We start from the raw sequence: 25,886 nt of genomic DNA, 5'->3' as shown, positions 1-25,886 counted from the left end.
GCCGCAGAGAAACGCAAGCACTAGCAGACAGTAAGATTCATTGTGAGGAATTGGCTATGAGGTATGGGGGCTGCCTAGGCAGTCTGGGAGCAAGGCAGGCCGGGAGGAGGGGAGGCCGAGGTGGGGGGCTGCAGTTCAGGCTCCAGGGGACTCTCCCTTCCACTGGAGAACTTCTTTTTTCAGGGAAGACTTTCAAGGGATTGAAGCCGGCTCACCAGACTGTCTAGACTCAAGCCATAGTTGTAACAACAAGAAAACCAGAATCCCCCAAATGTTTGAAAATTGAACCTCATTTTTCTAAATATCTCATGGGTCAAAGGGAATCAGAATGGAAATTCCCAACTTGGGCCACATCAGGGTTTGCAGAGAATGGTGATACAGCTGTGAAGAGCACTTGAATAAACCAATCAGAGTCCTTTGGGCCCCAGCCCCACCTGGCGATATTGCCCTGTGGTCCCACCCAGCGGTCCTGGTCCTTTGTGGCCCTGAGCCTGGGGACTCAATCCGACCATTGTGGAAATGTGGAACCCGCACTCTGTGCTTGTAGTCATGATGGTACCACAGGTCCAAAAATGACACGACTTCATGGTAAAAAGTGGCCACACAATAGCAGCTTCTTGATCTTAGTTTTTGAACACGAATATGTGAGCCATTTATTAGAAATATTGATTCAATATGTTTTCTTCTGAGAAGAAAAAAAGATGGGCCCCAATTATTATTACGGCTCACTGATCACTTGCTCTGGCCAGGCACTACAGTGGGTTGTTCAGATACTTCTCCCTTTTACATTTATGTATGATCTAGATATTATTAGTCACATTTTCTAGATGGATAGGTGGAAGCTCGGAGATGTGTATAAGTCACACACGATTTTGTAAGTGTCAGAAACCAAAATAGGATCCCCCAAATTCACTCTCGATCCCTTGCTGAATCCATACCGGTATTCCAGGTATTTTCTTATTTCTGCTCTGCCTGATCAGAAAACTAACAAGTACCAGGATTTTCTGGTGTGGCAAACTGGAATGAGTTCTGTTCACCTTTTTTAGTGTTGCTGACCATGCCATTAAGATGATTGTCTGGGTAGATCTTAGAATAAGATACTCAAAGAACCCTAGGAGTAGAGACAGAAATAATTTTTCTGATATTAAAGTCACTGAGAGGAAACATCTTTCCTAATTGATTCACGCTCTAGTATTTTTGCTGTGTGCTGTTAAGGCAGGTCTGAAATAGTATTCAAAAGTAGCTCTGTCCATTTCTATAAAATGAGCAAATGCTAATAGTTAAGTGTTGCTAAAAGGTAACCATAGCTACTATTTATTTCCTAACCTTGATATGTTAGCTATGATTTACATTAGTCAACATTTGCAGGAAAGAACTTGTATAGAGTATGGGATCTTTAAGTGCTTAATGTTTAAATGAGTTTTGTGACATGCAGCTATTTTGTATTTATTCTATAAGCCAAGTGAAGAGGACTAGCGATCTCTACAATTCTGATTTTAAATAACTTCTAGATTAGAGATGTGGGCAGAAGGGAGAGGGGCCTAGCATCTGTGGCTCCGTCTGTTAATTGTGTTGACCCAGGAACATGGAACATTGTTTAGTTGCCATTTTGGTTTCTTTGTATTCTTGTTAAAAATGCTTTTGTCTAACGTCTCTCCCTTTGTAGTAACTATCACAACACTTTGTGTCCGTTTTACATTACAAAACAAATCAGCGCCCCTGGGCACAAGAGGGCAGCCGGCTGTCCCTCCCGGACCCCGCACACCTGCTTCTGTGCGGGACGAAGCCAGGCGCACACGCTGCGGGCACAGACCCCGGGGGAGCTCTCGCCTCCGACCCGGCCTCTTAGCTCTTGTGAGCTACGCAGTTCTAGCGCTGATGTTCCCTGGAAAGGTACCGGGAAAAACGAGTACTTCCGGGCACAGGCACGCTTTACAAACTGCCTCGGCCAAGTGTGAAGTCGGTTCGATCCCCGACGCCCGAGACGTGGCGGGGCCGAGGGCAGCTGACCTTGTGCGGCGCCGGGGAGGCCCCGCGGGCGGGCGGGTGCTCGGGGCGGGTCCCCCGCCGCCCGCCCGGAGCCGCTCGGCGGGGGGGCTCGGCAGGGCAGGACCGTGCTCGCGGGCTGTGCGCGCGCTCCCTGCCCACGCGTGCGCGGCCGGAGGGCCTGTGGGCAGAGGCGGGGGCCCGGCGGGCGGCCACGTGGCCTCGCAGGAATGCGCGGGCGCGAGGGTGGGGCGTGGCCGAGGAACGAGCAGGCTTTGCAGCCAATGGGCTCCTTGTACGGCCCGGCCCGGCCTATCCGGAGGTGGGGGTGGAGCCGCCTCTCCGTGGGCGGGGCCGGAGAGCATCCCTGGGCGGCGGACGCGGGGCGGGGAGAGGGGCGCTCGGAGGGACGGCGGCTGTGGTCCCCGCGGGGTGAGTGCGGGCCGGGGGGTGAGGGTGGGGGAGAAGCGGGGGTCCCCGCCGGGTGAGCGCGGGCCCGGGGCAGCCCCCCAACTTCAGCGAGGTGCCCCCTTCTCCTGGGGACTGGGTCCGCGAGTAGCTCCCAACCTGAGCGGTGTGCCCCCTGCCCCCGGGCACAGACGGTGCAGGTAACGAAGCTGCGAGCAGGTCCCCAACTTTAGCGGGTCCCATGGTCCTGCCCCAGATAGTGCAGGTAACGGGGCCACGAGCAGCCGCCCCGCTCCCGCGACGTGGCCCCTGTTGGCCCAGGCGTAGACAGTGACAGGATTCAGTCAGGCCCTGAGAGCAGCCCCCCATTTTCAGTGGGGTGCCCTTGTCCCCCGGGGATGACGGTGATGGGGTCGAGACTCCGAGGAGAGTCAGCAATGTGCAGGGTGCACCCCCAAATAGGGTCTGGAGGCTGGAGTTAACCCGATCCCGCTGAAGTTGCATGAGGAATGAGTTGTGTTTTTGTGGGAAGCCTAATTTATGTTTTCGATAAAGGCAAAAGTCCTTGGCCCAGTGTAGGATGGAGGTAACCACCGCTTTCAGAAACCGTGTGGGGTTCCCTCACCGGAACCTGCCTCTGCAGAGGAAACCTGGCCACTGTCAGCTGGTGCCTGGCTCATCCCACCTGGGGGCACTTCTCCCCGCTGTGGGACCCTCCAGCCTTGTAGCCATCCGAGTGAATGCCTTGGCTTTTAATACCTCGGATAGAATCTTCTGAGAAAGGAGCAGACGTATTTGGTGGAATGTAATATTCATTTCAATTACTAACTTTTGCTACAGGTAAAAATTCTCTTTAACTCAAAGTGCAATGGGCTTTTACTCTTTTCCTTAGTTGAGCCCCAAAGTAAGTTAAGTAGCTGTCACTAGTCTGGATTTTGTGCAGGAGTTAATACTTCCTTCCAGGTACAACATCGCAAGAGAACATTTTCACCGTTCATATATTGCTTAAGCATATATTTTGAACATCTTTTATAGGAAATAAGTTTTATTAGAAAAGAAAGGTGAGATTTACTGTTTGTGTGGTTTAAAAATAGAATTTGCCCCCTGAGCTCTCACAGCGTTTATTTGATTGGCCCTGGGACATGAGTTAGTGGCCAACGTCTGCAGTTAGGTACACAGCAGATACAGACTTCCATGATTTCTTGTCAACAAGAAAGGTCATTGGTCTCAGGTGCTGTTTCACAGTTGATTAGCATCTCCAAAGGAGTTACAGACAATTAGGGAAGAGGTGAAATTCAGAACAGCTTTTTAAAAGTTGAGCTTGACTTTCTAGTTTTACCAATTTCATCATCTTGATATTTTGCCGTTCACGTTTTCTCCGCAGTGGTTTTCTGGTGAATTTAGAAGAAAACTCTGGGAATTCTGGGCAGAGGCCTCTGTGTGAGGGGCCTGGGAGCCCTGGGATGTGTTCTGGAACAGTCCCCCTCGGGTGAGTCAGGTTATCCTGCAGAACTTCAGCTTACTCTAGAAACTGCTGGAACGCAGCTATATTAAAATGTGCTTTGAGCTAAAATGTGCTGCATGAGCTAGAGCAGAGTACACACACGCTGTGATTGGTGTTCTTCTGCTGTGTGACAGTTTCAAAAATCTTTATCCTGAAAAATTAGAGCCCCCAGTTGTGTGATCCGTTATTTTTTCATTGCACGAGACCTGACAGAAAGGCTACAACGAAAATGCAGATCTCTAGCTGTTCAGAGCATGTGAGTGTTTAGTTCGTGTTACTCACAGTTGGCACAGGTAGAAAGGTAAGTGGAGTGAAACAGGACAGGAGGGAACACAGGTGTCACACACTCATGCGATAGGGTGAGTCGCAGCTCTCAGTTAAGCCTTCCGGCAGTGAAATTTGGAAAGAACGAGGGGCATTGCAGTACTGAGGGCAATTCTGAGTCTAGGGAATCTTGACAAGGTCCCAGGGATGAGCCCTGACGCTTCTGTGGGGCTGTGGGACAGGGCCATCTCAGGGTGGCTATGAGCCACCTGTCTGACAGGTGGTGGCCTTGAGTGGGCCCTGCCTGGGACAGATAAGGCACAGGTGCTGCAATGGCGTAGGACCCTCTCTGCTCCTCCCCCCCTGCCATCACACCCCTCATTCCAGCCCCAGTTCAGCCTTTCCAGAATTGCCAGGCTTAAAAGTTTGTTTTCACTTCTGTATTTGCTTTTGTGTGTGAATTCTCAAAACCTCTGGATGATAACATGATCAGTCACCGGCATGAGTGTTATTCTTTTGTTTCCTGTTCTTCTTCATGTACTTAAAGTAATGCGTACCTGCTAGTAGGAAGGGCGATTTGGGGGTTGTTGATGTTTTATATTTTTATTAAACAGTGTATGAAAGACTTAAAATATAAAAATGATTTTAGGTTAAAACTTTTCCATGAACCACCTTCTGATACTAGGAGTTACTTTTTAAAGAGTGTCAAGGCTGTCACAGCCATGGGGTGGCTGTGTGAGAGGCAGAAGTGGAGAAGGCTGTGTGTTACACTGTTCCCATCGGGCCTTGAGCCTTCGTGTTTCTATGGAAACGAGCTGGCTACCTGGTGGCACACTCCAGGCTCCAAAGTCTTGACTCTTGAAGTGGGGAATGTGTGAAGAACACAAAGGAGTGGTTGAAGACACCTGGATACTCTACACTGAAAACTCCCGGTAGCTAGGTGTCAGGACCCCCTAGGGTGCAGGCAGGGCTGAGGGGAGCTCCTGTTCTGATTGGGCCGCAGGCCTGTTATCTGGCTGTGGGGAGCAGACCTTTACCCTTGGGAGTCATTGCTATTATTTTTAAAGAAAGCAATGTGGACATTTGAACTCCAAATCACATACATATATGATTTTTTAACTTGTGTTCTCTCTCATTGGTTTGGATAATTAAGAGCTGACTGTACAAGAAAGGCCAAGGAATTACGTTTTGGTGGAAGTGTGCTATGCACACTTACTGTTTTATTCTTTCATTCGCCTTAATTCTCTGATGGGAAAACACAGAGGTGACTTCAGCCTGGTTTCTGACGTGCAGGAACATGGGAAAACTGACGTGAAATAGTATTTCTGGTAATGCAGCGCTCATGCCCACTTGAGTGATCGTGTGAAGCTGGGGGTTCAAGGCCTAGGTCCTCGGAAGGGTGTGGTCCATTTCCAGTGCAGTCCCTTGGCTGGACCCTGATGGGGTCAGGCTCAGCCGTCCTTCAGCATCCAAGAGGCCTGAAAGTGTAGGGCATGTGCTGGGTGGTCGGGGTTGGGCCTGTGGGGCCAGTGTAGACGCAAGCCGGGAAGTGGGGAGTCAATGAGGATCCCATTTGCCAGCCGCTGCCTTTGCTCCTAAGCCTGAGCTCTGGCAGAAAGGATTCCGTGTGTCTTCTTACTGTCGCGCTGCAGGTCTCAGCCTGGCCTGGCCGGTTGGATCCGGCAGCTGGGAGGTGGCTGTGTGGGGGAGGCGGCTGTGTGGGGGAGGCGGCGTGTTCCTCCCAGAACGGGGCTCTCCTCCTAGGCTGGCAGCCCTTTCCTGTGGCAGCAGTGATAAGAAAGTTGATTCGTGTTTTGTTCTGGCGCTGACTCAGCACAGTGGTGGGCAGCGCCCACGGGGCATTGCTTCACGTCCCCAGGGCTGCTTGCTTCTCAGAGAAGCTTCGGCCAACGTGACAGGCGTGGGTTCTGTGATTCAGCCAGCAGAAGCACTTCTGCAGAGCCGCCTTGCAGAGCAATGCCCCCTCTCGAAGCTTCTGTCCTGTGTCGTGTAGAAGGCGTCACTTTATGGGGAAGCTGGCACCTGAGGCCAGGCTAGAGGTTCCAAGGACTGCGTGGACACGTGTGTCCAAGCCAGGTACAAAGTTGGTCTGGAGTGGAGAGTGCAGGCAGAGCAGGCCTGCTGCCAGGGGCTGTCCGTCCTGGAGGAAGGACCCTTTAGGGAGGGCTCGGCTCACGTGATTTCACAGAAAGAATGGAAGGTGCCGCATTGGCCCTACAGAAGTGTCTGGGAAATGAATTGCAGGTAGGGGAGCAAGGTGAGATCTGTCTCTCAGTAGGAGGAGGCTGGGGGCTTGGAAGGCGTCTTGTCTGGGCTGTGGGAGAAGAGAGGTGCGCTCCGGGAAGGAAGGGGCCAGGTGCCCACCTGGAATCACGGGGGGCTTCCCGTTTCTGGCACTGTTCCTGGGGTGGCTCCCAGGCCGAGGTGGCGTGCACCTGTTTGGTGCACGAGCCAGCATCTGCCTCCCGGCTGTGGACGGGTTACCGGACAACTTCTCCCTGGAGCTCCGGATCAGGAAGCTAACGGGTTCAACATTCACACCATCATTTTAGGCTTCAGTTTCTCCCTGAGAAATGCTTTCAGTGTCATTTTGTTCTCCTCCATTTTTAAAATCAAGTTTTCATACTTTTAAATAACTTAGGTACACCCTCTTCACAGATAGGAAAGAAATGTGTGGTCATGTGACAAGTAGTGACAGGGCACGGACACATCGGGAAATGGTTTCTAAACTTGACAGTATACAGTGAACGTCTACTGGGTGCCAAGCACTGAGACCAGGACGAGGCAGTGACCTTCCCAGACGAGTCCTTGTCCTTGGGGCTCCCGTCCTGATGTCCAGGGCAGATGGTCACAGAGAAGCAGCTGGTGCTTAGATGATGGTGAGAGTGTGGGGAGATGGACGGGATGCAGGCTGCGTGCTGCGCTGCGAGAGGCAGCTGCCTAGGCAGCCAGGTCAGGCCCCACTAGGAAGGTCACAGGTGAGTAGAGATGGACAGAAGGTGAGAGATATCCAGGGAAGTCGCATTCTGGGCAGAAGGGACAGCGTGTGTGAAGGCCCAGGGCAGGCAGGGCTGTGCAGGTGTAATTGGGCAGCAAGCGGACGCATGGCTGGAGGGATGGAGACAGTCGCGGGACCTCAAGGAGGGAACAGACTGGCAGGAACCGTGGTACGCCTGCGAGCAGACCTGACACTCGTTTCTTGTGGGCAGCAGGCCTGGCTGTGGTACTGAGAACAAGCAGGTCCCAGAGGGGCTAGGAGGGAGGCAGGGAGGCCACCGCGTGGCTTTTCCAGTAGCTTAGGCTGAGAGAGTGGCCGTGTGGACCGGGCTCTGGAGGGACAGCGGGGCGGCTGATCACGTTCGGGTTAGATTCGAAGGTGGAGCTGACAAGTTTGCTGACGGGTCAGACGTGAGAATGAGAGAAAGGAAGGACTGAGGATGGCTCCAGTTTAGTTTTGTCCTGAGGAGGTGGAAGCAGGATGGTTCTGGTCGGGAGCAGGGCTCCGTCTACACGTTCTGAGGAGAGGCCCTTTCCCGTCAGCCGGGGACGTGTCCTGTCTGGGAGGACACTTACGATCTACTCTCTGAGCAACTCTGGTGTTTGCCACACAGCGTGGTCAGCTGTGGTCATTGCTGCCCCTTCTGTTCCAGGACCTGGCTGTAGAAGGGGGGTTTGTTCCTTTGGCCCCTCCCCTGGCCTCTGGCAGCCACCAGTTTGTTCTCTGTGTCTGTGAGCTCCGTTTTGTTTGTTTTTAGATCCCACATGTAAGTGAGATCATGTAGTATTTGTCTTTCTGTCTGACTGGTCTCAGTACAATGCCCGCCAGGTCCCTCCATCGCAAATGGCAGGACTGTGTTTTGTTGTGACGACTAACATTCCGTTGTCCACATGGACCACTTCTTCTGTACCCATCCACGGTCATCTAGGCTGCCTCTGTGTCTTGCTGCAGTGAACATGGGGTGCAGTTATGTTTTTGACATAGCGATTCCATTTTCTTCAGATAAATACCTTGAAGTGGAATTGCTGGGTCATAAGGTCGTTCTATTTATAATTTTTTTTTTTAAGATTTTTTTAAAAAAGACTTTATTGGGGAAGGGAAACAGGACTTTTTTGGGGAACAGTGTGTATTTCCAGGACTTTTTTTCCAAGTCAAGTTGTTGTCCTTTCAATCTTAGTTGTGGAGGGTACCGTTCAGCTTCAAGTTGTTGTCCTTTCAGTCTTAGTTGTGGAGGGCGCTGCTCAGCTCCAGGTCCAGTTGCTGTTGCTAGTTGCAGGGGGCACAGCCCATCATCCCTTGAGGGAGTCGAACCGGCAACCTTGTGGTTGAGGGGACGCGTTCCAACCAACTGAGCCATCCGGGAGGCAGCTCAACTCAAGGTGCCGAGTTCAATCTTAGTTGCAAGGGGCACAGCCCACCATCCCTTGTGGGACTTGAGGAATTGAACCAGCAACCTTGTGGTTGAGAGCCCACTGGCCCATGTGGGAATTGAACCGGCAGCCTGGAGTTAGGAGCATGGAGCTCTAACTGCCTGAGTCACCGGGCCGGCCCTATTTTTAATTTTTAAGGAACCTCCATACTGTTTTCCATAGTGTCTGCACCAGTTTGCAATCCCACCAACAGTGCCTGAGGGTCCCCTTTCCTCCACATTCTCACAGTGCTGCTATTTCTTTCTTTTTCTTTTTCTTATACTAGCCATTCTAACAGGTGTGAGGTGACATCTCACTGCGATTTGCATTTCCCTGATGAGTAGTGATGTTGAGCATCTTCTCATGTACCTGTTGGTCATATGTGTGTGCTCTTTGAAAAAATGTCTCTTCAGCTCCCCTGCCCATCTATTCATTAGAGTGTTTGTTTGCTGTTGAGTTGTGTGAGTTCTTTATATATTTGGACATTAACCCCTTGTCTGATGCATGATTTGCAAATGTTTTCTGCCATTGGGTAGGATGGCTTTTCATTTTCTTGTTGGTTTCCTTTTCTGTGCAGAAGCTTTTTAGTTTCATGTCGTCCCACTTGTCTATTTTTGCTTTTGCTGCCTTTGCTTTGGGTGTCAAATTCAAAAAACATTACCAAGACCAATGTCCAAGAGGTTACCACCTGTTTTCTTCTAGATTTATGGTTTCAGGTTTACGTTCAAGCCCTCAATCCATTTGAGTTCAGTTTTGTGTAAGGTGTAAGACGGGTCCAGTTTCATTCTTTTGCACGTGGATATCAAGTTTTTCTAGCACCATTTATTGAGAGACTGTCCTGTCCCCATTGGATATTCTTGTCTCCTTTGTCAGAAATGAATCGACCATATAAGGGTGGGTTTATTTCTGGGCCCACTATTCTGTTCCCTTAATCTCTGTGTCTATTTTCATGCCAGTCCCATGCTGTTTTGATTACTGTAGCTTTGTGACATGGTGTGAATTAGGAAACATGGTCACACCCCCTTTGTTTTTCTTTTCAAAATTGCTTTTGTGGTTCCATTCACGTTTTAGGATTGTTTGTTCTGTTTCTGTGAAAAATGCCATCGGAATTTTGATAGGGATTGTATTGAATCTGTAGACTGCCTTTGGTATGTGGGTATTTTAATAATATTAATTCTTCCAATCCATGAGTATTAAATACCTTTCAATTTATTTGTGTTCTTCAATTTCTTTCATCAGTATTGTAGAGTTTTCAGTATAGAGATTTTTCACCTCAGTTAAATTTATTCCTAGATTTTTTTTTGACGCAGTTGTAAAAGGGGTTATTTACTTAATTTCTCTGATATTTCATTATTAGTGTATCAAAACACAACAGATTTTTGTATATTGATTTTGTGACCTGGAACTTAATTCATTTGTTAGTTCCAACATATTTTTGGTGGAGTCTTTAGGTTTTTTTATATATAATATAATAATATGTCATCGGCAAATAGTGACAGTTTTACTTCTTCCTTTCAATTTGGTCGTGCTTTGTTTCTTTTCCTGGCTTAATTGCCCTGCCTAGGACTTCCAGTACTCCACTCTGATAGTCTACTCTGAAAAGTAGCGAGAGTGGGCTCCTAGTCTTGTTCCTGATCTTAGGAAAAACTTTCAGCTTTTCCCCACTGAGTATGTGAGCTGTGGGCTTGTCAAATATGGCCTTTGTTATATTGAGGTATGTTCCCTCTATGCCCACTTTGTTGAGAGTTTTTATCATGAACGGGTGTTGAATTTTGTCAGATGCTTTTTCTGCATCTACTGAGATGATCATATGATTTTTATCCTTCATTTTGTCAGTGTGCTATATCACAGTGACTGGTTTGCAGATATTGAACCAACCTCGTATCCCCGGAACAGATCCCACTGACTATGGGGTGTGATCCTTAGGTCCTTTCAATGTGCTGCTGAATGTGGTTTACTACTGTGTTTCCCCGAAAATAAGCCACAGTTAAGATCATCAGCCAGATGGACGCATTTAGTACATTATGACGATGTTCCAGAAGAAGATGACATGACTGTACTTGAATAAGATTGTACATGAAAAAATATAACATCTCGTGAACATAAGCCCTAATGAGTCTCTTGGAGCCAAAATTAATATAAGGCCCGGTCTTGTTTTAGGGGAAATATGGTAATTTTCTGCTGAGGATTTTTGCATCTATGTTCATCAGGGATATTGGCCTGTAATTTTTATTTTGTGTGACACCCTTGTCTGGTTTTGGTAGCAGGGTAATGCTGGCCTGGTAAAATGAGTTTGGAAGTGTTCTCTCCTCTTCTACCTTTTGAAGAGTTTGAGAATGATTGGTGTTCATTCTTCTTTAAATGTTTGGTAGGACTCCGCAGTGAAGCTGTCTGTTCCCAGACTTTGTTTTTTTGGGAGGTTTTTGATTACTGATTCAGTCTCAATAAATGGTCTGTTCAGATTTTCTAGTTTTTCATGATTCAGTCTTCGTAGGTAGTTTGTTTCTAGGAATTTATCCATTTCTTTTAAGTTGTCCAGTTCGTGGGTATGTAATTGTTTGTTGTCGCCTCTCACCGTCCTTTGTATTTATGTGATATCGGTTGTAATGGCTCCGCTTTAATTTCTGACTTTAATCATTTGATTCTTCTCTTTTCTTGGTGAGTCTAGATAAAGTTTGTAATTTTTTTTTAATCTTTTAAAAAACAGCTCTCAGTTTCATTGATGTTTTCTATTGTCTTTTTAGTCTCTATTTCATTTATTTCCACTGTGATGTTTGTTACTCTCTCCCACTGATTTTGGGTTTTCATTTGTTCCTTTTCTAGTTCCTTGAGATGTAAAATTAGGTTGTTCATTTGAGATGTTTCTTGATTAGACATTTATCACTATGACCCTCCTTCTTAGAACTGCTTTTGCTGCATCCCTTGACTTTGATATTTTGTATTTGTCTCAGGTATTTTTGAATTTCTTCATTGACCCATTGGCTTTTCAGTAGCATGTTGTTTAATTTCCACGTATTTGTGACTTTTCCCATTTTCTTCTTGTGATTGACTTCTATTATGGTCAGAAAAGATGCTCTATATGATTTCAGTCTTCTTACATTTATTAAGACTTTTTTGGGGGTCTAACATGTCAGCTGCCTTGGAGAATGTTCCACATGCACTTGAGAAGAATGTGTGTCCTGCTGCGTTTGGTAGAATGCTTTGTCTGTGTCTGTGTGAGTCCACCTGGCCTACCGTGTTGCTTAAGGCTGATGTTTTCTTGCTGGCCTCCTGTCTGGACAGTCTGTCACACCTGCTCTACTCTAAGACTCAGTGGGCTTGTGAGAGAACACACAGGCTTTGGAGGGCTGCCGGTGACGCCGTCTTCAGGGCTGGATTAGAACCAGAGGGTGACGTTGGATGAAAGAGTCGGCTGGTGGGGCTTGTGCTGAGGGCAGAGCGTGAGTGCTGAGGCACCGGGCACGGTCCCGTGAGCCGGAGGGTGACAGTCCTTAGAGGTGCTGGGTGCTGTCGTGGAGGCCGTTCACGCAGCAGTCCTCACAGACTTGTACGTGGCAGGGCTGGCTTTTCTGTTCTCACAAGGGTGCTGCATGGGCTGGAGCCCGGGTCAGCAACTGTGATGAGCGGGACCGTGGGATCAGAATCGAGGCTTCCAGTGCGCATCCTTCCGCTGGTCTCAGGACCCTGTGGAGTGTCGGGGGCGAGGGGGTGGGGCTCTCACAGGAACCTGCCTCCGTTGGAGGTGCCCTTCTGACTGTTGAGCGGAGGCCTGGAGACTGGAGGGCACACGGGGGCACCTGCGGTGGGACAGTGAGCTGTGAGCTACATGGAAACTAACCTAGGTGCCGGGGACTAATTTCTCGAAGGAGCTTGATGAAAGGAGGGCTTGGTAAGGACTCCTGGGGAGCCCGCGGAAGTCGCCGGACGTTGTCAGCACTGCCTTCTCCTGGCTGCCTCCTGCTCTTCATCGGCGTCTTGGTCACAGCCCCGGCTCTTCCCTGTATCCTCCTGGGCACACCCACCATCCAGCCGATGCCCTGTCCACTCTGAAGCCAGCAAGACCTTTAAAAGGCAGCTCTGGCCACATCAGTCCCGAGCAAACCCTTCTGGGGGTCCCCTGTGAGCTAAGCGCAGGGCCCTGCCCTGGCCGGGGGTGGGGTGGCGGGTGGCAGGTCCACGTGCCACCTCGTCCTCCATCCCTGGTCCCTGTCCAGCCTGGCGCCCTCCCCTCGGCCTTGCCCTGGAGGCTTTCCCTGCGCCTGCCCAGCGGTGTCCTGGCTCTGTGCTCCTTCCTTCCTCCTGGGGAGTCCCTGCCTCCACTGCAGCTGGAGCAGCTATGGGCGGAGGTGACTGCTGTGCTCTTGGGACACCCCCTATAGTGGGCCGTGGGGTGGCCCCAGCCAGTGGTGGGTGTGTGGGCTGCTCCAGCACCCAGGGACCTCGACCTGGAGGGAGGGAGCAAGTGCGGCCGGGCTGCCCCTGGACTGAGGTGAGAGGGAGAAAGGCCCATGCTTTGTGGGGCCAGTGGCTCCATCTGGCTCTGACTTCCTAGTCACACGACACAGGGCCCTCCCTTCTCCCTGGGAGCACTTCATTACACTCTGAAGGGAACTCCTGCCAACTCCTGCCCAAATTCGGCCTGTCACCCTCAACCTCGCCCGCAGGGGCACAGCAGGTGCCCTGCAAGGAAGGCAGAGTCAGACTACAGCCTGTTTTCCCACCTTCTCGGTTCTGAGGCGGTAACCTTGCCTGTGAGGATGCTTCCTGAAAGCTGGAGGTGGCTGTCGCATGAAGTCACTGGCATGGCGAGCTTCCTGCCCTCTGCGCCCTCCTACCCCCTCCCCTGATTGTTGGGACGATTTGGTTTTACTCCCGCCTCCGTGTGGACTTGCCCACCTCCTTGGGCACGTCGTGAGCTGACCCATTTGTGGTCTGCTCTGTACCTGCCCTTGGACAGGGCAGGGCATGACGTGGCAGTCACAGGGAGGCTGGGACAGAGCAGGACTGTACTTTTGTGGGGGTGGTTTCGAGTTTTTGGGAAAAACTCTCTGACCGGATTGAGTGTGGACACCTGTGTTCGTGCCCTCCTGACGGAGGTCTCCAGGGAAAACACTGTGCTGGGGAAGCTTTTGGCCGCTGTGATCTCTGGCTTGCAAAGGGACACAGCAGGACACTGTGTTACTGACATGAGCCTGAGCTGGGGTGGATGGGCCTCCAAAAGGCAGGGGCCGCTGAGTCTGTGGGAAGCGAATGTGTAGGGAGGGGAGGGGGAGTGCGTCTGCTGCTGCCTGGAGCTCCTGTGCGGCCAGCAGCTGACCGCTGTCCTCCTCATCCTCCCTCCTTTCTCTCCCCTCGTCCCCCCTCTTCCCTCTCCTCCCTCACTCCCCCTTCTCCCTTCCACCGTTTTCCTCTTTCCTCTGCCCTCCCTCCCCTTCCTCTCTCCTCCTTCCCTATCCTCCCTCCCTCACCTGCCTCTCTCCCACAGTGTTCTTTGAAAGTGGACCATGTGTCAGGTGCAGTTCTGGGTTTGAGTCCTGATTTATGGGCCCTACATCAAAAATCCAGCAGGTGCTCTTTCACTTCTAAATGTGCAGAGTGTGGTTTGGCTGGGAGCCGAAGCTCACCTGCGTGCATTCTGGTTCTGTGGACCCCTGTGTCGCAGGTGGCAGCGGCGCATTTGTCGGGAGCAGTGCCTGCGGGCTCAGGGTTGCACCCATCCTGAGTCAGTCTTCTCTGGGTTGGGCACAGTTGGAGGGGCGGAGCCGGAACTGCTCTTCTCTCCCTTCTTCTGTCCCAACGTAGTGACGTGCTCCTGTCCTGGAGTCAGGGGTTTTCTGGGGGGTGGACAGGGCAGCACACACAGGCAGACAGACATACAGATAAAATCATTTCAGATGGGTGCAGAGACCGGGGAGGGAGCTTGGTGAGCTCCGGAGCAGGCTGAGAGGAAGCAGTGTGTGGGGGAGAAGGGAGGTGCCCAGGCTGCGGGGGTGGGGGCAGGTCAGACCGTCCTTATCCATACTCCGTCCAGTGCTCTGAGGCTTCATTCCTTAGACTTTTAACCAAATCAGAGTTCCCTGCGCCCTCCTCTGCTCCTCTCGCTGCTGTCCCATCCTGTTATTGTCCCACCCCCCCAGGGCTAGCACTAGTCCCTGGGGTGCCCCTCCTTCCCAGGATGCCCCAGGGGTCTGTCTCCCTAGGCCCTGAATGGGGCTGGTGATATTTCCTTTCAGCCAGCCCAGCGCTGCCATTTTCCACAGGACACACCTTTCCTGTAGCCTGGAGCGGAGATCCAGCGTGCGCAGGACGGAGGAGGGCGGCAGGCACACACGTGTACACACATGCTCACACGCACGCACACACACACTGCCCAGGTGGGAAAGGTCGGGGGCTGTGCTGCTGGTTTATGAGGATCGCAGCAGAGGAGGCTGCGTTGTGCTGAGTGGCTGTTCCGCAGGCTCCAGGCCCAGCCTCTGTCAGGTGAGCGCACCTGCCCAGGTAGCTCAGCGCGTCGACTACTGTTGTTTGGAGAAGAGCTGGAAACAGCTGCTGACTGGATGGTGCCCAGTAGCTGTTGTCACAGGATACATTTGCTTTGCTTTTATTGTTTTCTTTTCGGGAGTGGGCAGCGGAGGGAAGGAGGTCTCACGGCGTGGGCCCCGTGTGATGTGAGTAGAGTGTCATGCAGTCAGACGTACCAGACGCAGGACCCCCCAGTGTCCCTACAAGGGACCTGCTGCGCAGTCACTGCCACACCTGGTGCTGAAGCCCCAGCGGTCACAGAACAGCAGGCGAGGCAGTGGAGTGCCCGGAAGTCCTACGGGAGACTGTGCTTCCTCCCCCCACCCCTCCTTCCTGTGGACGTGGGACCAGCACACACCTGAGCGGGGCACCGCCTCCCACCTCCGTGAGCAGCACAGCGGGGTGGCCGGCCGTGGGTGTTGGGGGCCCAGCCCAGTGCCATGGGCGTGTGGGACGCCGCACTTAGCAGCACTGAGCAGTGAGGAAGAGGAGCTGTGCTGTGCCGGGTCCCTTGTCACCTGGTATGGCCCCTGAGGGCACCAGGCACCGGGTGCTTTCTCTGTGGATTCAGTCCTTTCTGCTGCTTCTTGGTGGGACGGGCCTTGGCCGAGAGCTCAGCCTGCTCTGTGGTCGTGAACCACACTGAACCACGCTGAGCTGCGCGCGGGTCCCTTGCTCAGAGCTGTCCTGCACAACCCCCAGAGCTGTCCTTACAAATTGACGCAGATGGCCTCCAAAGCTGGAAATGGCATTGCAGGGAAGAGTCGGGTTGTTTCCGGGATCCTGGTCTCTGAGACGTGCAACGTGCAGCCGCAACCTCCCGCAGGGCAGGTGACACCGTGTCATCCTTTCCTCTAAAACCACAGCCGAGCGAGCGCAGGCTGACGGCCTTTATTAGGAAGCTTACACAGGAGCAGGACGGCCTGGCCCAGGCTGCAGCTGTGTCCTGCGCCCGTCTCAGGTCTTGTCCTTTGTCCCAGGCTCAGGCTTGGGCACAGCGGCCTCCCACCCATCCTGAGTCCGCTGTGTGCACACCCCAAGGCCAGCGCTCCAGGTTGATGGCCCGGGGGAGCGCTGCCGAGCTGTCCCGTGGTGTGAGCATATGCGCGTGTGTAGGACGTGGGCCGGCTGTGCCGTGAAGTCCAGAAGCACGATCCAGTGTTTGTGTGTCAGCTTCTCAGAGCGCAGTTTCCCACAGACGCTGATTGGGGCAGAAAGCAGCCTGTGAGCGTTGTCACCTGTCTACCCGACAGTCACACACAGCCCAGCACACAGACCGTGCACCAGAGGCCCCGCTTGGCCCAGCTCTGCCACGTGGTGACAGCTGCGGGCTGGCCCTAGAGCTCCGGGCTCCCTCACGACACAGCGGACGGCGGGCCAGCACTGGCGTGAGGGTGACCGGCTAACACGGAGCCGCCCTGGCAGCAGGGTCTCTGTGAGCGGAGCGACTGTGACCTGCAGGACCCCTGAAGCTTCTGTTGTGTCCCTATGTTGTCAGTGGGAAAATGAGAAGGTAGTTTGACTGTTCCTTACATTTTAAGTAGAAACAGCATTAGTGAGATTCGTAAGATGTGGTTTAAAGAAGGACTGAAGATGAGTAAACACTACGGTTCAGAAAACAGAATTCTAAGACACAAAAAGCCACGTGGCTGTGAGAGGCAGCACGCTGGTGGATCGACCGTGTTCTGGAACAAATAACCTGCAGACACGTGACCAGCATGTCTGCGGACAGGAAGGACGTCTCCTCCAGGCCGGGTCTGATCTTGCCTGGTGCACGCAGGACAGGACGTATGCTGAGGTCACACTGCTCAGCACAGAGGGGCCTTTGCTCTCAGCCCGATGCCCCCACTGACCACCCAGGGTTCCCATTGTCATATGGTCCTGAGCAGATGTGGGAACAAAACATTTCTAGTCACCGGTCTGTGGTGGGAATGTAAGGTGACACGGAGGTAGCCTGTCCGTACCAGTTTCCTCTGAAGGCTGCAGAATTCAGTTATCTTCTCTTCCTGGGGGACCTTTCCTCTGTGCTATCCCCCCGCGCCTGGGGCCCTGGCTGGCCTGGGAGGGCGGCCGGCCCCTGGGGTTTCCTTCCCTGACGGGCGTTAGCTAAAGCCTCCAGCGTTACTGATCTGTTAGGTGCATTTTGCAGTGTGTCATTGCGGGCCTGGCTCAGATGAAATTCACACCAGCGCTCATAGGTGTATAAATACACGTCTGAGTGCTTGGATTTCCTTCCTTGGGGGATGGCGCCCCCGAGAAAATGCTCCCTGCCAGTGCACGTCTGAGGTCCACATCCTGTTCTTCCTGTGGCCTCTGCACGCCCAGCCACCGGGGAGGAAGCACGACTGCCACTGCTGAGCATAGCCTGTCCCGTGTGGGATGTGTGTGTCGTACATGTGCATGTGCACGTGTGTGCATACATTGTATGTGCATGTGTGCATATGTGTGCATGTGTGTTTGCACGTGTGCATGCCTTGATTGTGATTTCCTTCACACTAGGACGAGTCGTGTTCTGTCACGGAAAGAACTGACATGTTTGTTCAACACACTCGATGTTGGTGGAATGTCTGCTGACTGAAGTGGCAACAGCCGTTTTAGGTTCCGTCCTTATTTCCTCAGAGCCAGTGTCGCTCTCTTCCTGTGGGTGAGGTCACTGGCAGCGCTGGGGCGTCCACTACAAGTGGCCCCGGCCCTGTGGGGTCCTGATCCTGACCCTGTCCTCCTGACCGCTGGGGTCTAAGCCTGTCTGTCTGTAATGGGGAATGAAACTCTGTTTTTTTATCCAGGAGGACAAACTGCTTTATCCTGTGTTGGGACCACCAAGTGTGTCCGTACCAACTCTGGAGCAGGGAGGCTGTGTGGAAGTGGCCATGCAGAGGCCAGCAGCTGGCATTACTGCGTGTTTGCTGTGTGCCGGTGCCATCCTCGGTACCTGTGCCCGTCATTTCACGCCTGCAGCCTTTACAGTGCTACTGTCACACCTTCCCGGTGGAGATGGCGGTGCAGAGGGTCACAGCATGTGTCTGGGGCCCCCAGCAGCCAGCAGAGGGCCAGAGAGGAGCAGAGCCCAAGCCCAGGTGTGCAGGGAGTGGGGGGGACAGATACTGCCCCTGGCACAGATACTGCCCCTGGCTCTCCTCTGGGTGGTGTCATAAGCCCTCCAAGCCTTGTGTCTTCATTTGAAAGTAGTCAGAGTACCCACTTGATGACTTTTGATGGAGATAATGGTGTTAGCATGGCCGCTGGTGACAAACCCCCAGGACATTCAACTGCGTGTGTGTGTGTGTGTGTGTGTGTGTGTCTGTGTGTCGTGAGGAGTGGTGGTGAACTGAGATCATAGGTGCTAAGTGACGGGGCCAAGTGAGTGGTGAACAGCAGGGAGAGTGGAGGGCTGTCACTGCTCTGTCCCAATGGCAGGTTTTCCAAGAGGCTCCCTCAGTTCTGAAGCAGGTTGGCTGTGTCCCCGGAAGTGCCCAAGCAGGCAGTCATCCGTTAATTCTGTTAAAGCGGTTGCCCAGGTGGTTGGCAACCTGGGGTGCTGCTGAGGGGTCCTCAGCCTTGCCCCGCTGGGTCTTTCAGCGACGTCTCGTACTGGAGGACGTGGAGAGGTGGCTCTGGGTGAGGGCAGGCCTGTGGCGGGTGAGGGCTGGCTGTCGTTGTCATCCCACCCATTCCTTTGTGCTTTTCCCCGATGCGTCATTCGGGATCGCTGGAGAACCGGAAGGGTGCTTCTGAAGAGTGCAGCTTCTGGGTCATTCTGCGGGAAGCCAGGGCAGGCTTGATGGTGTAACCCTGGCAGGCAGGAGCTTGGCTAACGGGGTGGCCTCCTCGGGACCAGGGAACGGACCTTCTATGATTTAGCTGGAATCACACTTGCTCCCAGGCTGGGTTTTCCTGAGAGCATGCAAGGAAATGAGAACTGCAGAAAAGAGAGAAAATACGGGGACACGTGACCAGGTCGGTTAAGAAAATGGTCAGTGTGGTCTTATCCTGGGCAAACAATTCTTCATTCAAAACCTAAAGTTTTAGTTGGAGGAAGAGGAAGAAAGAACAGGGGACTTACGTGCTTGTGTCTGCCCTCAGCCTCTGGTCTGACGCGAGGCAGGAGGCTGGGGGTGTTGGATGGGAGGGGTCTGGCCTGTGAGCCCGGCCGCAGAGGTCAAGTCCTGCCGGCGTCTCCCAGGGTGGGGGCGGCTCCGGGGCCGGGCACACTGGACTCTGCGTTTCCTTTCATTCCGCTAGGGGCCTTGTCATCCTAGGTGGTCAGTTCTTTAATTCCAGCTGTGACTGAGAACCAGCCTCTCCTTCTGGAGCTGCCCCCAGAGCGCCCTGTGGGGTTGACCCTGACCGTCTGTGTTTCCTTCCTGCAGGGGCTCCTGGGGCTGAGGCTTCCTGAGCTGAAGCATGGACCCGCCAGAGCCACCTGCCCCCACTGCACGAGGTAAGGACTGTGCCTTGCGAGGAGCCCGAGCGGGGATGGTGATGGGTCTCTTTCCAGGGACTCCATGCTCTTGGAATCACGGGACTGCCGGTGACTGGGCCATGATGGCACGCGAGCTGCTCTGGGGCAGAAAGGCAGGGTCTGAGCGCAGCAGACCTGAGGAGGTGGAGATCTGCTGCCCTCACTTTAGAGGCGTTCTGGCTGAGCCTCCCTCTGTCCCCTGAAGCCCAGTTGGCGGGCGTGATAAAGAAAGTTGGCCTTCCCACTGTAGGGACTGGGCTGAGGCTGAGCCCCTGCTGGCCCCGTTCCTGCTCTGTGGCCTCTCCAGGCAGCTGCAAGTCTGGAAGGTTCTGTCGTGCTTCCTTCCTCTGCGTGGGCTCTCAGGGAAAGGCAGACAAGGTGGACGTGTGTCCTGCTCCATCAGTGAGGGCTGTGAGGGAGGGGCCACATCGCTGCCCTGTGCTGTCACCTCCCCAGAGCTGTCACTGCTAGAGAGGCCGAGGCAGGGGTGTACCCACAGGCACATCCAGTGGAAATGAGGGGGTCCCCAGCTGTCCCCAGGGCCGGCTCCAGGGTTTCCTGTCACCTCAGATGTCGGGTGGCCACACGTGTGCAGACAGACCCACCTTCCCCTGCAGATCCAGAGACTGTAGGACGGCGGCATCAAGTCTGGAAATGAGGCAGGCGGTGCAGAGACGCTTCTGGCCGCCCGGGCAAGTGTGGGCCTGCGGAAGACTCTGTCTGGCCTCCTCTGTGCTGTCTTTCTGCTGGGCCGCCCAGCCGTGCGGCCTGACCAGGTCTCAGGCTCCCAGGCCGTGAGGAACGGAGGCGCCCTGTGAACTCGGGCAGCCCAGCTCGCCTCGGTTTTATGTGCTTATTGGGCAGTGTGTTTCCAGTCCTAAGGCCAGACCCTACACCAGCTGAACGGCGCTGTCGTGATAAAACTGAAGTGACTTCTTGGGATGCTTCACCGTGGAGCTGGGAGGACGGCGGGTGGAGCTGGGCCCCCGGGGACTGTCCAGCCCCGACTTCCTGTGGACTTTGTGGTCACTTCAGGGGGAGGGATGCTACTAAACAGAATCGCCATGTAGGAACCGGACAATCTTTTCCTTCCTCACCTGGAAGCTGGTTGGAGCCCCGGGTTGGAGGTGTGCGTTCCCGCACTGCAGTGGTGGTCTTTGTTACTTTTTCCTCCGTCCCACCCCAAATAAACCGTTTTTTTGGGTGTTTATCTGGAGAGTTATTTTTGCCAGTGGACAGGCGCGACCCTTGCTTCACTGCGGGGGTCAGGAAGTGACCCCACAGTGTCAGCCATCAGGTCAGTCAGGGACAGAGGGACGCCGTGTCCTCCTGTGCTGCGAGAATCACAAGCAGGGGTGATGAGGGGGCAGAAGCCGGGGGGAGGGGCCCCTGCAGAAACAGCTGGTGGCACCGGCTCCGGGCTGAGGGACCAGAGTCTGTTGTTGGAGAGAAGATGCTGGCGTCCGCCTGTAGTTTCCCGGGAGCTGCAGCCCCGGGTGAGCATGGGGCTGCTGTGGGGCCTGCTGCTGCCTGCGTGGGCCGCCTCCGGCTGGTCAGCTCACCTGCTGGGGCCACGGCCTGTGGTGCTTGGACGGTTGGTCCCCGGCCACTCTCACGGCTGCCTCGTCCATGCAAACGTTACTGGGTTTTAGAGTCTCCAGGCTACGTCCAGCTTTGGTGGTTTCAATTGCAAATGACAAAGAGACCAGCTCCGCTTGCCCTGTCCCATCCCTGTCACGGAGGCAATGCCCACAGGACCCTGGGGACGGTGTGCCCTGCGGCTTCGCCGGGTGGAGGGCCTCCCCCAGACACAGCTCTGCGGGACGCTTCCCGTGGGTGCGTGAGCCGGCACAGCGCGTGGCCTGTGAGGGCGCTCGGGGCCAGGCGGCCGTGGGGCTGCGGTGGGCGAGGTGCGAAGGAGGAGCGAACGAGGTTTCGTGCTGCGTGACCGGGGCTGTGCGGGGCTGCGCGGCCCCCGCCCTCCATGTGCCTGCGCGCGTGTGTGGCTGCGGGTTCGTTTCCCGGCCCTCAGCTCCGTTCTGTGGACCTGTGTGTGCGCGTGCCGTGTTGTCACCCATTGTACGTGTGACCGTGACTCATGTACACACGGCTGCCAAACGCCTGGGGACTCAGCTCAGACACGGGTGGGGCGCCCGGGAGTGGCCTCCTTCTGGGGACGTCCTGGCTGCCCCCCAGTGACATCCTGGAGCCCACAGGAGGCTGGGCGGGGCCTGGCTGGGGGGTCCCCTTGCTTGTTGGTGGGGCTTGGCAGCCTGCCACTCCAAGCTCTTCTTTTGTTTTAAACAATAAAAAGAATTAAAAGATAATAGCCTTCATCAGAGATAAGAGAATCTCCTATCATGGACTGAACTTCAGTATTAAATGGCTTTATAAGCCCCAGGAGAAAAGTGGGTACCTTTATCTCTGAACTTAGAAATGAGTCCTCCTCACTTTTTCTCACTGTGTTGATCTGCGCCTGTCTTTAAAGGCTGTTAGTGGGTTTGGAGCAGTCCTGGAGGGTTGTCTGCTCACTGCGGGGGGCAGGGGGGTGCCCTGGAGCAGGCAGCCTCCCTCTGTCCCTTGTCCCTGAGCCTGCTGCCAGCTGTCCCCTGGGAGGCAGAGGGACCACAGCCAGCGTCCTGATTCCAGGCTGTCAGCTGTGTGGACTGTGGGCCGCTGGCACCGGCAGGAGCAGAGAGACGGCGCTTCCCGGCCCCATGGACTGGCTCCTTTGGCAACACACAGCCGAGAATCCCAGCAAACAGCATTTTAGCGTGTACGACTGGCATCTGGGGCAGTGTGATGACGAGCTAAGCTTCTTGTCATTACAGTACGCCACATGAATGTCCTTTTTCTGGGGAACCGGCCACACGGCAGTGGGGCTCCCCGCCACAGCAGGCCGTGCTGGTCTCAGGTTCACAGGGCGTGAGGAACGGAGGCACCCTGATCAGACCGCGTCTGGAGCTGCACTTGTTGAACAGGTCAAGTTCTAGCCGGCATGGCTGGGCGACTGTGTCCGGAGGAGACCACTGGGCGCTGGGGGTCCGTTGCATTGCAGACCGTGGGCACAGTCGCCAATAGGAGGCCACATGTCCCCCTTGAGCATGGCTGCCCAGTGCGGGCCTCCGACCCTCCAGCGATGACACGCGTCCTCCCCCAGTGGTCTCGGAGCCCACGGTGCCCCATGCTGGGGGGACACGGCGGTGCGGCCTGTCGGAGGGCGGCCCGCGGCTTCCTACAAACCTGAGCGTCACGTCCTCTCACCACAGGACCCGGTGATCACGTTCCTTGGTGTTCACCCAGAGGGGCTGAAACCACGTCCACACACAGACCTGCCCACGATGTTACCGCAGCTTTGGCCATAAAGGCCAGAACTCGGGCCACCAGGACGGCCTTCAGCAGGGGACGGATAAACACACTGTGTTCCATCCAGACGGTGGAGGATCATTCAGCTAAAAGGACATGAGCCATCAGGCCATGACAAGACCGGAAATGCACGTGACTGAGAGACAGGAGCTAGTCTGCACAGGCTGCACAGTGTGTGATCCCAACTCTGTGACATCCCGGGAAAGGCACAACTATGGGGACAGTGACAGAGCAGTATTTCCAGGGCTGGGGGAGGGGTGAACGGGGAGCACAGGGCACGTTCAGGGCAGTGAGACTCCTCTGTGTGACGCTGTGATGGTGGGTACAGGCCATCACACATCTGTCCAGACCCACAGAAGGAGCGACACCAGGAGTGACCTGATGTGAGCTGTGGACGCTGGGGGAGGACGTGTCAGTGCAGGCTCACCAGGTGTCACAGATGTCCCCTCTGGGGGGCTGTTGATGGTGGGAGGCTGTGTGTGGGGGGGGTTGGAGGTGTATACGGGAAATCTCTGTACCTTCCTTTCGGTTTCACTGTGAGCCTGGCACTGCTCTGAACAGTGAAGTCTGAAAAACAACAACAATCTGAGATGCAGCCCAGACCCCGTGACCACAGGCATGGGCAGCGGGAGCCTTGCAGGCTGTGTGGATGGTTCACGGACTCAGTTTCCCTGAGCCAGGCTTCTGTGTTTCAGTGTGGAAGCCAGCGGGCCCAGTCTGTACAGACTAGAACCAAATATGAGGGGCCGCTTGGCTCCCTGGCTGCCGGGCCACGTGGGAGCCCAGAGCTGCTCGGACGCGGTCGCCTAGGCAGCACCGACGTCCCTTGTCCTGGGAGGTCTGCTGGGCAGTCCTGTTGCCGACTGACGAGTTCTAGGGCTTGGGGTGTTGGGTGGTCAGCCCTCTCCTTGAGTGTAGGCATAAACGAAACTATGCACGGCCATGCTGTCGCAATAAGGAGCAACAGAACATTCTTAAAATGTTCTGTTTAACTTGCTTTACAAATTTGTGCTCAAATTAGGGAGCTGATAAGAGCTTCCTGACAAATGTAAACAGCCTGTGAGAGAGCCGGGGCCTGAGGCCTGGCTCAGGTGGCCACTGTTCAGGTGATGTTTGGTGGTATCCTGCTGGAGACTCGTTAGCCCTGGTGACTCTCGGCTCTTGAGGACAGTGCGGCCTGCGGTTTCCTGGAAAGCCTGGGACGCGGCCAAAGGGACGGTCTCTGGGGAGGGCCTAGGCAGGCCTCCAGGGAGAGGGCTGTGCTCACGAGCCCGGACTCCACAGCGGGTGGCGCCAGGGTGCTCGTCTGGGCGCTGAGCCTGCGCAGTGTGTGGCCTTCGAGCTGGCTGTCCCCCATGTTCAGCTCCAGGAGGTGGCACACAGCGGCCTCCACGTCCCCCGGTCCTGCCCTCAGGGGCGATCTTGGTTCTTTGCCCATCGTTGCCCAGCTCCTGGGTCAAGGAAGGGCTTTGTCCTATCTGTGCTTCGCCTCTTTTGTGTGTCACACTGGCTCACCCACCTTCCCATCTTTCATTTGTGTGCTTTGGAAGCAAGCCAGTTCCCAGAAAATCATTTCACCGATGACTCCTGAATTTAGATCCACCAAAAGCTTTTCCAGAAACGTGGAGGTCATTATGACTAATGCCCGAACCCAGTGGCTCCGTCTTCTTCTCTCCACTCTGGTGGCTGCCGCCACCACTTGGTGTCCCTTGGCATGTGGAAGCACCAGCTCTGCCTCTGCCACCCACGACCTCCTGTGTGTGTGTCTTCCCCTCCTTGTGGTGGGAAGGCCGTCCTGCCGGATTGGGGCCTCCAGCACCAATCTGCATCTGCAGAGAAGTGTTCAGACATGCTCACACTCGGGAGTACTGGGGCTGCGGACACAGGAATTGGGGGCACGATTCAGTTCACGCTGGTGTGAGCTGCACTCAGGTCTGTCAAAGGTGCCCCATGTTGCTCTTCACCCAGGACCTCGCCTGACCGCACGGACTGGAAGATGACACGGGCAACCCTGTAGGTCCCACGAGGCCCCCCCACGTGTGTGCAGCAGAGTGAGTGCTCCATACACATTTGCTGTGTGACAGCTGGTGTCGCTGAGACTTCCGTGAGGACACGGTCTTCCTGATGCGCTCGTGGGAGGGTCCCTTGGTCCCGTCAGGGAGTCTGGGTGGTCACCACGCTTGCTGCCAGAGCAGGGTGCACATGGCAGCTGGCTTTTACAACTGCGTTCTCGGGGGGACTCTGTGTGTCACCCCTCCAGGTGGGCTGAGCACTGCGGTGGGGGTCCTTTTCTCTCGCTGTGAGAGGGTGGGGAGCAGCTCTCACTGGCTTCTGACTGCACGGCCGTTGGGAGCACAGACTCTGCCTGGCTTCCCTGAGGGGAGCACCCAGGTTTCTGCTTGGTGTAATGCCCTTACAAGATGTCAGCCTTCGAAGGGGCTCTTTACCGCTTCTGGTCCACTCTGTGCACAGGGCCTCCACCTGAAGTCTTATTAGGGAGCAGTGAGTGTTTCGGGCAGAAAAATGTTGGTAACACACTCATCTGTTCATTTATTCACTCATTCACTCACTCAGTCATTTTTTTGTTTACTCATTCATTCGTTCATTGTTCTACAGCGTGTGTGGAGTGGTGGGCATGCCAGTTTCACGGGAGGGCTGTGTAGTTGATGGTGAACAGGACACTTGTCCTCAGGAGCTCACCGCCTGCCCAGGTGCTTGCAGGGGTCGTGGTCCCCTGTCCTGCCAGGCGGCCGCTGTCCTTCCTGGGGACCCTGGATGATGGTCCTTGTCCTCCTTCCAGGGAGCATGTGCTGTAGGTCCCGGAGCTCGCATCCTGTTCTCCTCTAACTGGTATTTAAGAGCCTCTACACATTGTAAAGCTTTATTTTTTAAACAATTTTCACCAACACCACTCCTAGGTGTATCCCATCTAATTGTGAATGTTCA

General features: G+C 54.4%; 1 protein-coding gene across 7 annotated transcripts in view; it reads left to right on the top strand.

Moving 5' to 3' along the window:
* ARHGEF10 (Rho guanine nucleotide exchange factor 10) overlaps positions 1-25,886 on the top strand; it is a 121,484-nt gene that overhangs the window by 10,025 nt on the left and 85,573 nt on the right. For 3 of the 7 annotated variants that reach the window (XM_081046175.1, XM_081046176.1, XM_081046172.1), the window contains exons 1-2: positions 2,337-2,418; positions 19,483-19,553. In XM_081046175.1, coding sequence (XP_080902301.1) covers positions 19,517-19,553 — 37 coding nt within the window. In that variant the 5' untranslated portion in view covers positions 2,337-2,418; positions 19,483-19,516. Of the gene's footprint in view, positions 1-2,336; positions 2,419-3,778; positions 3,884-19,482; positions 19,554-25,886 lie in introns of those variants that run through there. The other 4 variants (XM_081046177.1, XM_081046178.1, XM_081046173.1 and 1 more) reach the window with 4 other exon arrangements.

The sequence above is a fragment of the Rhinolophus hipposideros genome (assembly GCF_964194185.1).
Source record: "Rhinolophus hipposideros genome assembly, chromosome: 4".
Taxonomy (NCBI): domain Eukaryota; kingdom Metazoa; phylum Chordata; class Mammalia; order Chiroptera; family Rhinolophidae; genus Rhinolophus; species Rhinolophus hipposideros.
Note: the sequence above shows the minus strand (reverse complement) of the source record. Positions and strands in the feature narration are given on the sequence as shown.